Genomic DNA, 18,877 nt, shown 5'->3' with positions numbered 1-18,877 from the left:
TTCATATAAAAAAATGCAAGTTGCATCATGTTATTTTTGTATATGTGTTAACAATTAGTTTATCTCTTATCTTATTTTTATGTCCATGTGAAGAAAAGAGGTTTTGGGGTGGAAGCCTACCACTCAATGCTAAAACAACACAATTCAAGTGTTGGTACAATTAAACTATCAATACTATTAAAAGGGAAGGAGTTTAAATAAATCTACTTAAAAAATATTGTTTGGATCCTTTCATTAACTAATAATATTTTGGTCTTACTTTGATTTAGACAAACAATATCAATATTATTAAAACAGTGTCACTGCTTTATTTAAAACCTATGTTATTTAATTATATTTATTTTTCACTAAATCTATTTAATTCCAAGAACTACTTATTTTTAAATTTCATTTCTCTTCCAGCGTAGTTAGTTAAGATAGCAAACATATATTTTTTACTGTCAACACAATACCTACCAGTTTAAAACATTTTCCCTATAATAATTTTCGTGTATACTTTCAACAAATTACTATTAATATACATTAACAAGACTGTTGTTTATGAACATTCTAAATATCATTTTAGGGTTCGTTTAAGTATTATAAGATCATATGATAGGGCTATAGAATATGTTTTAATAACATGATAGTGCTATACAATATGTATTAATATAAAAGCAGTCGAGATTTTTATGCAAAATATCATTTTACAACCAAATTTTCCTGTTAAAAAAAAAGAAAAAAATTCCCTGTTACTAAATCCAAACTCATGATACCGTATGACCTACAAATACGCGACTTCAAAACTTTAAAATATTATTGGATTTGTATAATATTTACCACATTAATGCTTAGATATCAAAAATTGTACCCTTTTACACGTATATGCAAGCTAATCTTCAAAGTATCTACACTTAAACAAAACAGGATTTCAGAAATATACCTATCAAATTCAGTCACTGTAGAATACTTAAAATAGTATAATAGAAAATATAACAATACTTAAATTCATAAACTTTTAATGTCTATGAATAGTAAAAATAAATTTTAAATCTAAAATAAATGAAAAGTAAAGCTTTAGAATTTTCGATAAGAAAAAAAAAAGAAAACCAATACCAAAACACATAAAATATCATCTTTCAATTTATTATTTTAGGTGGTATAGTGAAATCTTCACCAAAATCTAAAAATCATAAACAAAATAGTTTAATCGATGTTATATGATAAAATCAGAAAGTTCAATGCAAGTTTGGAAATAAAACACAGATTTTAATAATCAAAACTTTTTTTAAAAAAAATAAGTAAAATCACTTGCTGGTTCAGCCGGTGGTTCAACGGTTGTCAGGTTACCGGATTTAAGGATTTTTAATGATGTTATCAAATTTTTAAATAATGGACATTTTCTAAAACCCAAACTGGATTATTTACTGAGTCACCGGGTTTATCAATTTGACCACGGGTCCGGGTCAGACATCAAAACACTGCTCGAGACTCTTAAAAACTTTTAAGTATCTATTGCAAAATCATAAACTAATAACATTAAATTTTAACATAGTCTTGAAGAGTTTTAATTGAATAACACCAGAATCACTATAAAACCTAAATCTTTAGAAGTGTATAAATAATCTATCCAATAGCACCTTCTTAGTAACATATAGTTTCTTTGTTGATTATTTTACCTAATTTTCCTTGATTCAATATGGTGAGTTAAAAAAACTCGTGGTATTCAAATTTTACACATCTACACAAAACACATTGTGTACACATGAAACGTAATTGTAAGATTATTACTATGCTATAATATAAATTTATAAGTTATAAAATAAAGTATTTGTAAGAGAGACAAATCCCGCGCTTTAAAAGCGCGAGTCAAAATCTAGTTACTATAGTTAAACCAGTTGGACTATTATTACCGTAGTTCAAACATCAAACATAAATGCTTATGTATCATTTGTTGGCTCAACATCTACTTTTTTGGTCTTGAGAGAAAAAGATGGAGATGATTTTTTCCGTAAATAGTACAACTAGTCTAACTAGTACGACTTGTAAACAAATCATAATCTAAATTAAATATTATTAAAATATACCATTCATGTATTTGACACATGCCTGCGGAGAAAGATTAGAACAACATGTCTTATTGTATCTACATCATAATTTTTCTACCATCTTTATACGCTAAAAACAAAATAAAAATCACCATAAAGATTGTACTTGTTATACGTGTTTTAATTATATTGATTATACTCAATCTATTTGTACTAATTATACTGGTTTTAGTTTTACTAATTGTACTGATTTGAATTGTACTAGTTAACTAGTAATACTATGCGTTCATATTTATCTTGAATCTAGTATTGATTAAATATGACAATGGATCGACCGATTTGGGATAAGAAATTAAAAATTGGTGAATGGTTAAAGAAAAGTTTTGTTTTTGTTTTAAGAGTCCTTAAGTTTTTTGGTTATTTTATATAATTTTTTTAGAACTAAATATAAAAGAAAAAGAAAGAAGCATGTGTCAATTTGATTTTTTTTTAGACCTATGTGGTATATTTTAGTATTTGATCTTAAAGAATTGAACTTCTTGCCGTAGTTCCAATCATTAAAGGGTCTAGTATGGCTCTTCCCACTCCAATTCATGAATGATAGAACCAAACCGAACAAGTCAGATCTGACTTGGTTTAATAATTAACCAGAGCTGTTACGGTAAACCCAATAACAATACGTGGATCCACTCTAGAACTCATCGAGAGCTGGAGAACCGACAATTCTAAGCCTAGAAGATGGTCACGAAAGAAGAAGGATCAACCCGAAGAACGTAGATTCAATGGTGGACAATGATGAACAGAGAAAATTAAAGTTTAGAATATAATATTTTGTGTTTGATTGATTTTTGGTAAATGAGAAAGAGATTACAAATAGAATAGAGTTTACTAAACCAAAGGACTAAACCATAAAACTAAGAACTAAACCAAAAGGATAACCGGTTTATCCTATAAGAAGAGCCAGTTAAGTTTATGAGCATAGTGTATATGATGAACCGTTAGCACTCGCACCACTCTTACAACAACAGAAAATAACTTATGCGAAGGGGCGTTTACGTAAAAAAATGCAGATTCCTTGATTCGCTAAAACCTCTTTGTCCTTTACTCTCCTCCGAACCGTTTCCCAAAGCATTTTTGCTTAAGTCGATCCATCTTCTCTGCGTTTCTCCTCGTTTAAGAAATAAAAACCCTAAAGGCTCTTTATTAAGAAGAAGACCCACCTCCTTAGAACTTGGTCCCACCGCTTTTCTCCGGCAAAAGAAACCCATACACACAGCTTTGTTTGTAAGTTGTTTTGTCCAAATTTTTTTTTAATTACTGTCTAAATTTGTTACCCACCTTTTTAATCCATTTTTTTTTTTTATTTTTTCTATCTCTGATTTGTGCCCGGTCGGTGTAAACCCATACACACTGCTATTTTAATCTGTTTCAGGGAGTTTCCTTATGGATGCAGAGGTTATGTTTGATGGTACAGTTAGTTTAGATTCTCAAGATCATGATGAATCAGTCCTTGTTGATAATAGTGTAATTAAGGAGAATCCGGATGTTGATTTTCTAGAGAATGATATGAATAACCACCGGTTAACTGTTTCAAGATTCGTTAGTGATACAGTTGAGACTCTAGCGGCTGATAAGATTGCTCAGACACAAGTGGAACTGTCGAGTTCTGAAGGAAACGAAACTTCGCAGTCTCGTTTGATTCTTGACTATGGGGAGACATTGTTGGTGCAGGAATCTTGTGGTTTGGTACTTGAGAAGGCTAAAGAGATTGCTGGTCTGCGCCGGGAACTAGAGTTAATTTCTAAGTTGCTTTCGGGTCGTGAAAAGGGAGACATTAAGGCTCTGGAGGACCATGAAGGAACTACTGATATACTGCAACGTAAAGTCTCTGGTAAGCATATAGGATCTGTCACGTCAAAGCCTGAGAATTTAGAGTATTTAAGACAGTTACCGCGTGACGAGTTGATCAACCATTTTAAGACAGAGATGAATCAGTTGAAAAGAGAGCATGAGTGCACAATGCAAGAGATGACTGAGGAGTATTTTAGCATTAAGAGAAGATGCCTGAAACTAGAGGAGTGCCCTTCACTTTCTTTTTTGAACAAGGACAAGGATTTTAATGTGCTGCGAAAGAAGATCCCTGATATCATTTCGAAGCTGGACAAGGTTGTATTGGAAGGTGAGAAGCTTAAAGGAAAGAACAATGCTGACTCCAAGAGGGAATTAGATTTTCTGCTTCTAGAAAACAGTCAGCTTAAAGATTCACTTTCAGAGGCTGGTGAGAAGGTGTCACATCATCGAGAGCTTGTCCGGAAGCTTGAATCAGATGTTGAGGATTTGCATGTTGAAGCCTCTATCTATGAAGATGTATATAGGTCTTTTGTGGGAGAGTTTGTGAACCAGTTTCAGTGTGCAAAAGAAGAGGCTAATTTGGAGAGAGAAGAAGCCTCTGGAAGCAAGATTGCTCTTGAAGACTCTTGTGTGGAGTCCTACATGAAAGAAGAGTACTGCGCAATAATGTACAAAGAAGCTTTGAAGGAAGCTGGTGAAAAGCTTGTAGAGCTGAAGATAAATGTATCAGAAAGGGAACGAGCTATGGGATCGGAGATTGCTGAGAAAGGAATACTGAAAGAAAAGATTCACTCGCTTGAATGTCTTGTTAAGGAGAAGGAGAATGATTTGGATACAGTGAGGGAGAAGCTAGAGATAGTATGTCAACATGTTAACAATCTGCAATCTCAAGTTGATCAGCAAGCAGTAGTGATTCAAGATCAAAGCAAAGAACTGGGAGTTGCCTCATCTCGCGATCTGGAAAAGACTAAAGGTTATGTTATGGAGATATCTGAGTTGAGACAGAAGCTTGAGTTGGCTAGAAAGGATATGAAGATAACCGAAAATGAGAGAATGAAGTCTGAGCTGAAATTATCATCAACACAAGCAGAGCAGAAACTACTTCAGGATCAGATTGTATCTACGGTTCTGAGTCTTGCTAAATGGAGTCAAGATTTCGAGTGTTTGGTAGCAGAAAAGACGAAAAAGACTAACTATAGGTATCTGTTTGCTTAAAAGTTTTCTTTAGACATAATTATCTACGCATTTGATGTACGAGTATATGTTGATTTGTAGGTTGAAAAGTATGCAGAGCCAATTAAATGATCTTATAGATGAAGTGGATGAACTCAAGATTAGAGAATCGATGTACAAGCAACAAATGGAGAAGAAGACTTGTGACCTCCAAAAGGCTGAGACTGAGGTGAGTTTCTATTGTTCCTCTCTCTTCAACATTTCATAGAAGCTTTTTTAAACCCTATTTCACAGTGACATGCAATAGAGTGATGATAAATCTTTTTCTTATCTGCTACTTGAAACGTAGGTTGATCTCCTTGGTGATGAAATTGATTCTCTCTTGGACCTCCTTCAGAAAATATACATAGCTCTTGATCATTACTCACCAATTCTGAAGCACTACCCTGGCGTAAGCAAATCCATCTCTTATAGTAATCTTATGAAGCTTGCATTGTATAGTAAGCTTTCATCATTTTTCTCTCTTTATTTCTATCAGATTATGGAGATCTTGAAGCTTGTCCAGAGGGAATTGAGAAAAGGCTCGAAGAGATTATCAGTTTTCTGATCTAGTCTTCATATAGTAATCTCCTTTCTCACAAGTTTCATTGCTTTACTGGTTGTCCAAGTCTACATCATCTGCCAGTGTTCACCTCTCTTCTTGTTTAGTAGGGTATGTTTTGTAATCAGAGAGAATCAATAGCAAGAATTAGCGTTGACGATAGTTTTTCTTATATCTATGTGAATCATAGGTTGATCTCGTTGAAGACAAAATAGTACCTCTCTTGGATCGTCGTAAGGAATTTCTATAACCCTCCAATTCTAAAGCATTAGAGAGCATCTCAAGAATGTTCAAGAGATCACAAATAATAACAAGAACTGGAACTTGACAATAACAAGATTTGGCCTTTGACAATGAGATTTTTAATGTGCTATTGTACATATGTACCACAACAAGAGTAAAAAATTGATCACTATGTCGTGTGCTAAAAAGATTTAAGAAACATCGTTTTTGACAGCTAAAAAGTTCATGGCCAACAATGCTGCTCCAACAGCTGGCTCTACCTGAAGAACATATCAATAGTTACTTATTCAGTCTTGTGAGAGAGATAATGACGAGAAGTAAAAAGCTGAACCTTTGGTATGATAGTCTGAGCGCCGGGAAAGTGTTTGTTGATACGCTTTGAGACTTCTTTTCCAATGTCCCATTTCATATTAGCGTTTAGGACACCACCCACCATTACAACCGGGAAAGAAGCTGTCCCATCTGCAACGAGAACAATTCTGACGTATTAAGGAACCGAGTGGCAAAGCAAACTTGGTAAAAAAAACAGTCTGTTGGATATGTGAAATCACCTTTGCCACATAAACCAAGTCTCTGTACAACAGCTTTAACACTTAGAGCTAAATCATCAGCTGCATCAACCAAGATCTTATCTGAAATTTCATCACCAGCTTCTGCACAAGTTACCACTTGAGGAACAAGAGCAGCGATACGTGCCCAAGATGGATCAGCGTAAGTCCACCTACATCCCAGAAACATTAGATTACCAATTTGGATGTGCTGTTCGTGTTTTCGTCCAAAGGGATAGATAATAAAGAGAAAAAAGGAGTACCGCTCTTCATTTCTAAAGAGTAATGGATAAGAAAGCTACATGTACCCGATGAGTTCATCAGGAGAGGAAAGTCCAAGCGCTTTTAGGATGGTACTTGTGAGCATCGTTTCTGGACCACGGCCATCATGAGCTCTAATCACCGCCGTTAAGGCTTGTGCAGAAATCCCATAGCCGCTGTAAATAATCACATCATGATTCAATCATCGGTTAAAGAATCTCAATACATTACAAAGTGTATTTCCAACAAATAGCATATGGTAAAAGTCTTATAGCTTCCATCACGAGCTGGCTAATGTATCTATGAAACCATTTAACAAGTATAACTAAAAAACTAACATCTTCCCATTTTCCATGCGGATCAGAACATATGATAAAAGAATAGGAAAGGAAAATACCTTCCCCAATCGCCTAAGATAGGACCAGCACCAGAGGCTCTAGCCTCCCTGCCATCTTCATCAAAGCCATAGGCTATGCATCCAGTACCGGCAATCAAAACACATCCATGAAGCTTTCCCATTGTCCCACTAGCTAAAGCCACTATAGCATCATTCTGAACATATACCTTGACATGACTTGGGAACATGCCCCTGAAATAAAAACATAAAGAGAAGAGAGTAATCATCAACACATCAAACTCCTATAACCATATAATTATTTACACCACCTTATCCAACTTTCAACCATTTCCTGGTCTGAGGGATGATTAACACCAGAAACACCTAAGCAAACACCGCGGACATGTGATTTATCTGAACCGGACTGTACAAGCGCCTCTGAAATAACTTGCTCTAGTGAATCTTTCGCTGCAGTCTCTGCATACATAAAAAAGGTAGAAGAATCAAAGTGGTGCCCCCACACAAGTATAACCAAACATATTGCTGCAATGAATGAAAGCCAATTCCTAGATAGAATTGACAACTATAGATCCACATTCCATAGGACTAGAACCAAAGACTTGTTGTGTTCATCAAGGTTGTAAACCAAATCCAATTCCAGGACTAAAAGTGAGAAAGATTCAAAATTGGGGAGAGAGAGAGAGCGAAGAGGGAACCTCCTACGCTATTGCGATTGGTGCAACCGGCGACGGCTCGAGCGAGGATCGGAATAGGCTCGGGGAAACGATCTCCGTACGGGAAAAACGGCACGCAGACGCAGACCGTCGAGGTGGCGCCGCCGTCAAGGCCCAAGATGACGCCATCTCCGTAGCCGTTTGATTCTCTACCATCATCCAGCTTGGGAAGGTTTCCATTGCTATGCGGATTCCTCATTTCATCAGATCAAGGAAGATGGAGAAATGGGTCGTCGGAAAGTTGGTGCCTTTCGATCGGTAGATCAAAGATTGGGATCCCCTCAATTTTCAACGAAAGATAGATATTTCACGCTTGAAAATGAAAAAGCGTAATTCACGAGTTTATTTTTGTTTTGTTTTAGAGGTTTATCAATCAACGACAAAGGACAAACAAACAAAAGAAGCACAATATATCCACGTCAAAGTTTTTTTCTTTTTTTCTTTTCAATCATTCGAGTTGAGGATATATTTTGAAAATTTAAAAAAAAGATAGATCACACATACGAAGAAAGACATGTGTTCGGATTTTGATTTATAAGGTGTATATGCGCTTGCATGTGCTAATGGTTACTAAATCAAATCAAACCAAGTTTTTTTCTGTTTCTCAATGTCCCGAGAGATGAAAGAACCCCTTAATACATACCTTCGCTAAGAATACATTATCCAGAGACCTTCTAGTTTTGTCTTTGTAACAAGTCCCAAGCCAAGTGTCTAAACACATGAGATTAATTCCTCCGAAGCAAATACAATTACACTTTGTCAACTAAAATAAGCCGTAATGGCTTTCAATTTGCCTCCAACACAGTCTTCTTCAGCCTGAAAATAACAATACATGGAGGATTGCCAAGTTAAGAGTTTTGCAAGTAATTGTGCTCTCATTGTGGTATTCCTTAGATAAATGCCTTACCTCAAGATTTAGAGGTGGAGAGGAGAGCCAAGCGAGCTCTTCCAGTTGAGCTAAACCAACATTTCGCGGTAGGAACATTATATGTTAGGCGTAATGGACTGAGCAATCTGAAACAATTTGTACCTACCCAAGAACAAAACAAGCAAAGTGTTATATTTCAATAACTGTATATACTGAACACAAATCTACCATCAATAGTTACCTGTCTATTGGTTGGAGCATACCCATTGTGTAACTCTCAATTTTGTTATACATTGGTCCTCCCCATGGCGGAGCTAAAAACATTACATCCCCCTAGCACTTAGTAATACCTCGATAAGAGACCGTAATGTTGAATCCAATACTTCGTAATTTTAGGACTCGTACCATATTCTTTCTCTGCTGATGAGTTGGAAGATAAATTTATTGTCAATAGCAGAAGATGAAAGTTCACAGACAACCAAATGAAAAAATACGCAAGAGATTCCAAGAACACTTTCTTGTTTATTAGAAACCTTTTAAACAATCCTCCTAGATCTGTTTAATCCGATTTACTGACTAGAGACATACCAATTTCTAATCTCTCAAATACATGGACCGAACTGCACTCTCAAGTCACTCTCCCTTGCACTCACAAAACACTTGACAAGAACACGTCTCTTGCTCAAGCTTTTTCTCAATTGAACGGCTAACCTAAATCTACCCAAAGTAATCTAGTTATATACGTCTCACACAATATTTTGTTTCCTAATATTGTGCTAAACCCAAATCTTCTTTGCTTCACACTAAATCAATATTCTGGAGCCAATGATTATCTGACACGTCATCGCTCCATAACAAACTCGTAATCCTGTGTCACACATCTATCAGCATGTATAATCCATTTCTCTGTTCCACACAGCCAAGCTCCTTATTCTTGAGCTTAAAGAGGAATGGACTTAGAACTTGATTAAGTGATATATCGAAAGTTAACGAATATATTTTTCTACGTATGCCAGAGCTTGAATTCTGGCTTGGCAACTTTAATTATTGTGACAATTTTTTAAAATTTCAAAAAAAACAGAAAGTATTAATAAAAAGATTCATCCTTTTCTATTATTATAATTTTTAAATATGTAAATTTAACATTATCTAATAGTTTTTCTTGCAATTCATTAAAAAAGAGTTTTAAAACGGTTACTGTTTTTTTTTGTTAATCTGATCTGAAGAAACATGAAAAGAAGAACAAAGGGACTTTTTGCGTATCTTATTCATAACCTAAACTTTGTTCCATACACATGCATACATATTATACCAAGAGATTTTTTACATATCTACGTCCACTTTTGGTAGCAACCATGACCTTGGACAAAGACAAAAGCGGAGAGACATGGACATAAAATAGCAAAGAGAGAATGGTTTAGAGATAGGGCTTTCTTTCGGATGATATGGCACTGTGTGTTAGCTTTAATTGATTTTATGACCAGCGAGACTCATAACACTAGACGAGATAACTCCTTGATCACGTCATGTGTGATACACTCAACATTTATTTTTTTGTATCTAAAATTCGATCCAAGATTGTTTAAATAGAATTAAAAAGGGTATAAGTGGCAAAGTACGAAGTCTTTCAAAAGTTTAACGGTTTAAGACGAACAGGTATATATAACAATTAATAGAATGCCATGTTAAAATCAGTGGCAATGGCTCTACCAATCTATGCCATGTCTTGTTTTAAACTTCCAAAGGATGTGTGTGCAAAACTCACAAGCACTATGATGGAATTCTGGTGGAGCTCTAGAAATAACAAGAAAAAAATTCCCTGGGTTGCTTAATAGGATGCCAAGTTCTTTGTCTTTGCACAGCTTTGACAAAGACAAAGAATTTGGTGGTTTGGGATTTTGGGACATCGAAAAATTTAACCAATCCCTTCTTGCGAAGCAGGCTTGGAGAATATGGTCGAATCCTACATCTCTTCTATCTCGGATTCTCAAACAATGGTATTTTACGCGGTTTTCTTTCATGGATTGCAGTGTTGGCTCAAGATCATCTTACGCATGGAAGAGTATTATTCTGCACGGCAGAGAGCTTTTTTCACAAGGTTTGTTACAGAAGGTTGGCAATGGAGAAAATAGATTATTGTTGTTTAAGCCCCAGAGATGTCCTTGGAACACTTGGAGAATGTGAACACTGACTCGAAGAAGGACTAATGTATATATGGAAAAAAAAAGTGTATATATGGAAAATTTAGACAGATACGAGCAGAAATAAGTTAAAAACCAAGTAGTTACGTTAGTTACGTGAGTATCTTCAACCATGTCCACATCCAAAGGAAGCAAGAGAAAGAAGCTCCAACAAGAACATACCAAACATAAATTTGACTTGACAGAAAGGTGGTTTTAAATGTTAAAAAAACTACAGTGATGTATTAGTGACTGAGAATCTGTAAGATATTCAACAAAAAGGATGCATTGGCTCTGTCCTTATGCCATTTGTTTTGTTGCTAGTAGTGGGTAGATTTCTGGTCCGGCCTCAAATCATCATGTCATATATTTGCTGAAACGAAATGGGAGCAAAAGTAGTGGTGACATAGTGGACCAATACACAATTGTGATTGTTTATACCAGAAAGTAAGGTTTTTTTGAAGGTGGTTTTAGTGTTAAAGAGGTTGAAAAACAGATATCTCAATTAGTAAAGGGAAAGAATGTGTGTGTGTGTCCCCAATAGACTATAATAATTGAGTCTTTATGGAGCCCTGTGCCACACAAACCCTCTTTTCTCACGTGCTTCCAATCACATGTAACACTATTTGGAGTCAAGATCACGAAACTTAAAGTGTAACTGTATTAAAAATAATAATCAAAAGATTTTGATGAAAAAAGAAAGTGTTCAACTTGGAATTACTTTTTTTCAAAGATAAAGTTAAAAAAGAAAAGCTAACATCCCCCAAAGCCTATGTTTTTGAAAGGTTTTCCTCAACACCAGAGACAGAGAGAGTGTCTGCAGAGACTTTGGTCTTCTTGATGGGTACATCGGACAACCCTCCTCCTGCTCCTGTTCCTCCCACCAGCTTCTCCAAATCCTTTACCACCCGGTTCTCTTCTCTCTCTCACTCTACATGTCCAAGTTTGTTCCTTTTTTTTGCAATATATGTTTACTAATGAATGAGGATATTGCAGCATATTCTCCGACGTTGCGGGAGATATCACAATTGTCGTAGATGGAGAGCCCTTTCTACTACACAAAGTCAGTGACTTACACAAACACACACATAAGCAGTTCAACAAAATTCAATTAAATGGTGATTTTCAATATTGCAGTTTCCTCTGGTGGCTCGGTGTGGAAAGATCAGGAAGCTGGTGGCGGCAGAGATGAAAGACTCTTCAAGAACCCTCTCCCACACAGAGCTCCGAGACTTCCCAGGCGGGTCCCACACCTTCGAGCTGGCCATGAAGTTCTGCTACGGCATCAACTTCGAGATCACCATCTCCAACGTGGTCGCTCTCCGCTGCGCAGCCGGTTACCTCGAGATGACAGAGGACCACAAAGAAGAGAATCTCATCGCACGGACCGAGTCTTACCTCGAGCAGGTCGTGTTTCGAAGCCTGGAGAAGTCGGTGGAAGTCCTCTGCTCCTGCGAGTTGTTGCTTCACCCTCACGACATAGCCGAAGCTTACCACGTCCCTGAAAGGTGCGTGGAGGCTATAGCTATGAATGCATGTAGAGAACAGCTAGTGTTGGGACTATCGCGTCTCAACAGAACCAGCCAGAGAGGAGACTCTCCACCAGAGTGGTGGATCCAAGACCTCTCTGCTCTTAGGATCGACTATTACGCACGTGTTGTCTCTGCCATGGCGAGAACAGGCTTGCGGTCCGAGAGTATCATCACTTCTTTAATGCATTACTCTCAGGAGTCTTTAAAAGGAATCAGAAACCGTCAAGAACGTACCAAGCTCGACTCTGGAACTATTGAGAACGAGCAGAGGAACGTAGTTGAAGCCATCGTTAGCCTCTTCCCCAACGACAAAGTCCCTCTGAGTTTCCTCTTTGGGATGTTGAGGGTTGGGGTTACTATAAACGTTTCCGTCTCTTGCAGGTTTGAGCTTGAGATGAGAATCGCTCATCAGCTTGAAAGAGTCTCGCTTGATGATCTACTCATACCTGTCGTCCGAGACGAAGAGTCCATGTACGATGTGGAGACCGTGCATAGGATACTAGTCTGTTTCTTGAAGAGGATAGAGGACGAAGAACGTAACGAAGATGACAACGAGACTGAGAGTCTGATTGATTCCACGTGCCACAGCTCGTTACTTAAAGTGGGACTGATCATAGATGCGTACCTGGCAGAGATCGCACCAGACCCGTTCCTGAGTCTTAACAAGTTTACGGATTTGATAGAGATTTTGCCGGATTACGTGCGTGTCACGCATGATGGTCTCTACAGAGCTATTGATATGTTTCTTAAGGTAACTACTAGCCTTGAACATCTATGTGTTTTGCAAGAATCTCGTATTGATGTTTTTGTGATGAATGTTTAGGGGCATCCGTTGCTGACCGAACAAGAATGCAAAAGTCTTTGTCAGTTCGTAGACACGAAGAAACTTACACAAGAAGCATGCAGCCACGCGGCTCAGAACGATCGGTTACCGGTGCAGATGGTTGTTCGAGTGCTCTATTCGGAACAGCTGCGTCTGAAGAACATTGTTTCAGGAGAGTCAGGGGAAGAAGGGATGGTAATGTCGTCTCAGAAACTCAGCAGCGGGGTCCCGAGCGGGGCAACTTCTCCGAGAGACACTTACGCATCGTTGAGAAGGGAGAACAAAGAGTTGAAGCTGGAGATCTCGAGGGTGAGAGTGAGGCTAAGCGAGTTAGAGAAGGAGCAGGTTTTGATGAAACAAGGGATGATTGAGAAGTCAGGTCATGGTGGAACATTGCTGACATCACTTTCCAAAGGGATTGGGAGGATGTCTTTATTTGGTGGTGGAGCTAAAGAAGAGAAGCGACGGAAGGCTAACCGCAAAAACAGGCCTAGGTTGAAGGGCAAAACCGGTATTAACCGAACAGAGTCTATGTTTTAAAAAGGTAGCTAGGGAACACTTAATAATAATATCACTAGGTAATAACCCGCGCCTTGCGCGGAATGTGATTATTTGTTTTGTTATTTTTAATAAAAACACATTAAATTTGTTTAATCTGGATATCGGTTCGGTTTTAAGTTATTTTTTGGTTTTTAATCTCCTAAAATATAACCATTATTTTAAATTAATATTTTATTTTGGTTTGTTTTGTTAGAATGTTTGATTTTTTAGTTTTTTAGAAAAAACCAAAAATTACTATTATTTGTTTATTTTCATGTTATAAATTTAAGATAATCGTCATGTCGAACTAATAGTTGTATATCATAGTTTGTAAGCGGATAATAGTTCAAGAAAAAAAAAAGAAAACTATTAAGACAAATCATTTCACTACAATTTGGTCGGTAGTGGAAGAAGCATTAAGAAAAAAAATATTTCAACTTCCAAAAAAAAATAGATACTTCAGTGGTGGTAAATACTTATAAGGTGCTCACATCAATGTGCATATGTATGTGTATGTAAAAGTATATAAGAATAAATGACAAATATATAAAGATATTGTTAATTAATATTAAATGACATTTTTGTTCTAAATAATACATGAAAGATAAAATTAAAATTAATTAAAAATTAAAAAGGCCTTGACATTAGTGAATTTTTTCCATATAAAGAAAAATCAATTGTATCCGTAAATAGAGGTGTGCACATATCGAATATCTGGGTATTTGGAGGCATTCAAGTCGATTCAATCTTTAGCCACCTAGATAGTCGGTGACTCTGATAACCGAAATGATTTAGAATTTTAAAGAATATCCTATTTGATCTGTAAATAAAATAAATTTTATAAAATAATTGAAAAATTTAATAATAACATTTTATTACAAAATAAAATATTATTTAACTTTCTAAACTTTAATACCTATTATAATAAATTTAATTCATAAAATATTGTAAACTTATATAAACTATAATATATATAACATATATATATATATATATATAATTCTGTACATATATGTACATATATGCATATAACAGATCGAATTTGATATCCGTTCCTAAAAATATTGGAATTTGTGATTTGTTTTTTTTTTAATTATATTTTAGTAACTGATTTGCTTCGTAGAGTTAGAGATATCCATATTTTTTGGTTCAAATCAAAACGGATAACAAATGGAAACAAAATTTAGAAATATTTTGCCTGACTTTATCCGTAAACAATAAAAATAATATATATATAGTTTAGATTTTGATTCGTTATTTGTTTTGATTCGAAACGAAAAATCCAAAGTTTTATTGGAACCGTGCATATGAGTTTTATATTAAAAATATAAAGTATATAGTGTAAACACATTTATGAATATAGTGTGAACGCATTAGCATATTTATTATCAAATTATCGTGAGGCTGCCACGTGTCTATTATAGTGTGAATACATTTATTACAATGTTTCTCCTTTAATATATAAGGGATGTATTCTTAACAAAGTCTATGGCTACGTCTGAGTGTATACAAATCTTGCAATGCGATTTCTTAAATAAAATTCTAGAAGAAGTTGACATGAAAATGGCATTACTAGAAATTTATTCTCTTCGTCAAGATGAAAATAATTAGAAATGTAAAAAAGTGATGATCCTTTTGAATGTCACGTCACTTATTAAGGGGCTTAAGCAAGAGAGTAAGCTTGGTTTGGTAGTATCATGCTCTTGAGGTTTCAGGAGCTCCAACGAGGCGTGTCCGGATCTGTGGAGATGAAAACAAAACTGACTAAATTGAGAGGTTGGGAGTATGATGAGAATTAAAGAAGAAGATTCCAAACCTGGGGAAGCTTCTGTCTGAAGGCAACGTCTAGACGTGCGTCTAAAGTATTCTCGCAGACAATCTTTCCGTCTTGAGAAGCTAGCACCACCCCTCCCGAGCTTCACCATCAAGACACCCTCATTGCTCATGTGGATGATATTACGTGACAAGCAAAAAAAGATAGATTGAAACGATGGAAGAAGTTTACCAGTGAGGGTCATGTGAATCAGGTTGCTTAGGATTAGGAGGTGGAGGGAGGAACACTTTCTCGTCGATGGTTATCTTAGGAGACGCGACTTTGGCTTTATCTGCATACTGTTTCTTAGCATCCTCGATGATTGACTCAACAACCTTCTTGTCCATCTCTCTGCATCTCAGCAGCACTGATGGCTCTTTCAGCCGCAGCAAACTCTTACGTACATGCACAGTTATAACTGTCAAGGACTTGTCGACAAGGATAATATAAGTATATATAGAAAGTTAATAAATCAATACCTCTACGATTAGAGCCTTGAGAAGCTTTTTGTACGCGTTCTTGTCGTTGGAGACACGAAGGAGATCCTTAGCAGCAGAGTCTTTCATGGAGGTGACAACATCATCTTGTGCTTGAAGGTACTTAATCCTACTTGCATTCAGCTGCGTCGAGTAGTCGCTAAAGAGAGAAATGGAGTTAGTCTGAAGCCTGAGAGGAAGAAGATGAAAGTGATATAAACAAAGAAGAAGCTTACATGCGCTTGCGGATGTCGACCTGCTTGAGCTTACGGTCATAATCTTGACGGAGCTTACGCTTGGCAGTCTCGAGAAGCTGAAGTCTCTCTATGTTGAATTCCTCCTCAGCGGAGATTGAGATTTCGTTAGCTTTCTCATCCGCCTCTTGCCGGATGAACCGGACCATCTGTTGTATCTGCTTTGACACATCTGCGTCGTTCATATCTCTCTCTCACACACACACAAACAAAAACAATCACAAACTTCCTTCTCAAACTCTATTTTATAACTCTTGCGAGAGGAGCTAGACCCACTTTTTGGTGCCAAAACTTCGTTTTCATGGACCATTGACTCTTTCTTTATATCAAATCACTGCTATTTTTGGAATCACAGATTGTGAAGAAGTAGTCTTGTTTAGAAAAAAACATGAATAAGTTCGACAAAACCCAATAACATATTATTAATTTGGTTTTACTCTTCATGAAAATTTGATTACTAATTAAACAGACTATTTTGGCTGAGCATAACTCCATTTCGGCTAGTTAATGATTTAAATTATGGGTGAAGAAACTTAAGTTACTCATGTTGCTTTTGTTGTTAGCGGAAAGAATCATCAAAAAGCTTGGAGCATGCCATTGCAGATATCTATTCTATTAATTTATAGTCATATTTTTCATCTACTTAAAAATTAATTTTTGAACCTAATCAAAAGTACATTAATTAAACATGGTCTACCTCGTTACATACGAGTGTAAATCATTGTATTAAACACATCAGTTTGCATCTGTATCTATACTATTAAAACATAATCCTATTTTCTTTTTTACCTTAATATGCCCTGAATTTACTAACATTGCATGTTTCATTAATGACAATCAAGTAATATTAATAACACATGTATACTGGTTCATTTTTTTCGGATCCAGCCCACATCAGATCTCTTGGGTCATTTGGACCGATTAAGAAATCAGATCCAGTTCTCACATTTTTTTTTCTTTGGACCATTGAGTCCAAGTTCAAATAATTTTTTTTCAGCTATTCTTAATTATTATTTTTTTTCTTTTCTTAATATAATTTAAGCATTCATTAAAAAAATTGATTTTTTTCATTGAAAAGTATAAATCTTTATTAAAAGTATATAATTTTTTTATTAAAATATTAACCACATAATAAAATTAATTTATCAGAGTTATACCAACTTAATTCATTAACGAAATAAATTTTTTTTTTTAAACATAAATAGTCATTTAAAATGAAATACGATAAATAAAGATAAAAAGTTTAAGTATTTTATAAAATAAAATACAAATACATGAAAATATGACATTTACTAAATATTTGTCAATTGAAAAAAAAAAACCCGCGCTTTCAAAATCTAGTCTATACTATTAAAGCATAATCCTAAGATGCCCCTGACTTTTCCAATTAATTACAAAAAAATTTCATTACCTTTTTCAATTGCTTTTAATGGTTTTTGGATATTAAAATCCCAACAAATTAGAAATAACATGTTATGTTTCTGTCCAACTAAACAAAAATAGCCCAATAATTTAAACAATTTATCCATCATTTTTTAAGCCCATTTCGTGTATGTTTACTAACCCATTCTTATTCATTTGTGTTCTAACCCTATACCTTAAAACTCTATTCAAACCCTAACTCTATTCAAACCCTATTAACACCATCAAAAACCCATTGTCCAAAAAACTATACCAAATATGTTGGAGTTTATTATAATGCCTATGTCTTATTTAAAATTTTCTTATACGAAATTGCGGAAATATATTAAATATTATCTTTCAGTAATATTAATTATACTATTATAGTATAGGGTTAGCATATTTCAAAATCATTGGTTTTCAATGTTATTGACCTTTTAAACAGCCAATAATATTTATATAATTAAATATTTATATTTACCAAATTTGGTATATTAATATAAATATAAAACGTAATAAATAGAAACTCATAGATTTTCGGATTCAAATCAAATAAATTCCAAGAATATTCTATGTAACATCCATTTTCGTAATTCCTACATACAATAAATTCAAAAGATAATATATAGATACAAGATTTTCCGATTTAACTAAATTAACTTGATGAACATGCAGAGAATATATTCTGTTTGACATGGAAACTGAATTTTTCGAATACTAATCTTAAAAGATAGAGATATTCGATAATAAAGAGAAGATCCTCCAACTTTCTCCCCAAATTTCTCCTAAAACCTAAGCATTCTCTTTTGTCGGTTTTAGGATACTTAAACCTGTTTTGGGTTTGGTTATAGAAAACAAAAGTTGGTCGTTGATTTGTAAGCCCACTTTACCAGTAACCCTTCATGTAATTTTTGATCCTATAGGCTTTAAAGCTCAGTTTTTTACTTTTTTATATTCGTTAACATAAACATGGATAGTTTTGTTCTTATTAAAAATAGTTATTTTTATGAATTAATTTTCAAATGGTTCTTATTTTGTATTATAAATTTTAATTTTAAAATAAAAAATCTTGATAGTTTTCGGGAAGTTATTATATATTGTAAGAGTTTTAAATATAATTTATTTTCCTATTAAAATCAACTTCAATATAAATAGATTTATAAAAGAGAAGAAATATTACTATGTAAGATACGAATTTCTGAATACATTGAAATC

At 34.9% G+C, this 18,877-nt stretch overlaps 4 protein-coding genes across 5 annotated transcripts; 2 read left to right on the top strand and 2 right to left on the bottom strand.

Moving 5' to 3' along the window:
- The first annotated feature begins 101 nt into the window (after nt 1–101).
- On the top strand, nt 102–6,082 carry LOC103840381 (WPP domain-associated protein-like). 2 transcript variants are annotated; one of them, XR_627603.3, is made up of 6 exons: nt 102–3,311; nt 3,460–5,077; nt 5,154–5,280; nt 5,401–5,502; nt 5,590–5,763; nt 5,843–6,082. XR_627603.3 is itself a non-coding variant. In XM_009116883.3 (5 exons), the coding sequence occupies exons 2-5, from the start codon at nt 3,471–3,473 to the stop codon at nt 5,656–5,658; spliced, it is 1,905 nt and encodes a 634-aa protein (XP_009115131.1). In that variant the 5' UTR covers nt 102–3,311; nt 3,460–3,470; the 3' UTR covers nt 5,659–5,850. The 2 variants fall into 2 exon arrangements, 1 of the variants encoding a protein (XP_009115131.1); XM_009116883.3 differs by having other exon boundaries at nt 5,590–5,850.
- Nucleotides 5,940–8,147, bottom strand: LOC103840382 (N-acetyl-D-glucosamine kinase). Its single transcript, XM_009116884.3, has 7 exons — nt 7,758–8,147; nt 7,371–7,518; nt 7,102–7,293; nt 6,752–6,880; nt 6,447–6,616; nt 6,227–6,357; nt 5,940–6,155 (listed from the first exon to the last, which is right to left on the bottom strand). The coding sequence occupies exons 1-7, from the start codon at nt 7,972–7,974 to the stop codon at nt 6,087–6,089; spliced, it is 1,056 nt and encodes a 351-aa protein (XP_009115132.1). The 5' UTR covers nt 7,975–8,147; the 3' UTR covers nt 5,940–6,086.
- Nucleotides 8,148–8,368: 221 nt separating this feature from the next.
- Nucleotides 8,369–15,282, top strand: LOC103840379 (BTB/POZ domain-containing protein At3g08570). The gene is made up of 5 exons (XM_009116879.3): nt 8,369–11,734; nt 11,820–11,886; nt 11,961–13,106; nt 13,179–13,752; nt 15,188–15,282. The coding sequence occupies exons 1-4, from the start codon at nt 11,664–11,666 to the stop codon at nt 13,716–13,718; spliced, it is 1,824 nt and encodes a 607-aa protein (XP_009115127.1). The 5' UTR covers nt 8,369–11,663; the 3' UTR covers nt 13,719–13,752; nt 15,188–15,282.
- Nucleotides 15,232–16,879, bottom strand: LOC103840380 (V-type proton ATPase subunit E2). Its single transcript, XM_009116882.3, has 5 exons — nt 16,244–16,879; nt 16,011–16,167; nt 15,724–15,926; nt 15,535–15,634; nt 15,232–15,458 (listed from the first exon to the last, which is right to left on the bottom strand). Exons 1-5 carry the CDS (start codon nt 16,444–16,446, stop codon nt 15,414–15,416), a joined length of 708 nt encoding a protein of 235 aa, XP_009115130.1. The 5' UTR covers nt 16,447–16,879; the 3' UTR covers nt 15,232–15,413.
- Between the last annotated feature and the right edge of the window lie 1,998 nt (nt 16,880–18,877).

This window comes from Brassica rapa, chromosome A09, assembly GCF_000309985.2.
Source record: "Brassica rapa cultivar Chiifu-401-42 chromosome A09, CAAS_Brap_v3.01, whole genome shotgun sequence".
Taxonomy (NCBI): domain Eukaryota; kingdom Viridiplantae; phylum Streptophyta; class Magnoliopsida; order Brassicales; family Brassicaceae; genus Brassica; species Brassica rapa.
This window is presented reverse-complemented; position numbering and strand designations above follow the sequence as displayed.

Excerpts from the sequence above, each read along its gene's own strand:
- LOC103840381 (XM_009116883.3), top strand. The coding sequence starts at position 3,471 with ATGGATGCAGAGGTTATGTTTGATGGTACAGTTAGTTTAGATTCTCAA. Across the intron at positions 5,281-5,400 it reads TCCAAAAGGCTGAGACTGAG|GTTGATCTCCTTGGTGATGA; the intron begins GTGAGTTTCTAT and ends CTTGAAACGTAG. Across the intron at positions 5,503-5,589 it reads TTCTGAAGCACTACCCTGGC|ATTATGGAGATCTTGAAGCT; the intron begins GTAAGCAAATCC and ends TATTTCTATCAG.
- LOC103840382 (XM_009116884.3), bottom strand. The coding sequence starts at position 7,974 with ATGAGGAATCCGCATAGCAATGGAAACCTTCCCAAGCTGGATGATGGT. Across the intron at positions 6,881-7,101 it reads ATCTTAGGCGATTGGGGAAG|CGGCTATGGGATTTCTGCAC; the intron begins GTATTTTCCTTT and ends GATTATTTACAG. Across the intron at positions 6,358-6,446 it reads ACTTGGTTTATGTGGCAAAG|ATGGGACAGCTTCTTTCCCG; the intron begins GTGATTTCACAT and ends TTCTCGTTGCAG.
- LOC103840379 (XM_009116879.3), top strand. The coding sequence starts at position 11,664 with ATGGGTACATCGGACAACCCTCCTCCTGCTCCTGTTCCTCCCACCAGC. Across the intron at positions 11,887-11,960 it reads AGCCCTTTCTACTACACAAA|TTTCCTCTGGTGGCTCGGTG; the intron begins GTCAGTGACTTA and ends TCAATATTGCAG. Across the intron at positions 13,107-13,178 it reads CTATTGATATGTTTCTTAAG|GGGCATCCGTTGCTGACCGA; the intron begins GTAACTACTAGC and ends ATGAATGTTTAG.
- LOC103840380 (XM_009116882.3), bottom strand. The coding sequence starts at position 16,446 with ATGAACGACGCAGATGTGTCAAAGCAGATACAACAGATGGTCCGGTTC. Across the intron at positions 15,927-16,010 it reads TCAAGGCTCTAATCGTAGAG|AGTTTGCTGCGGCTGAAAGA; the intron begins GTATTGATTTAT and ends CATGTACGTAAG. Across the intron at positions 15,635-15,723 it reads GATTCACATGACCCTCACTG|CTCGGGAGGGGTGGTGCTAG; the intron begins GTAAACTTCTTC and ends TTGATGGTGAAG.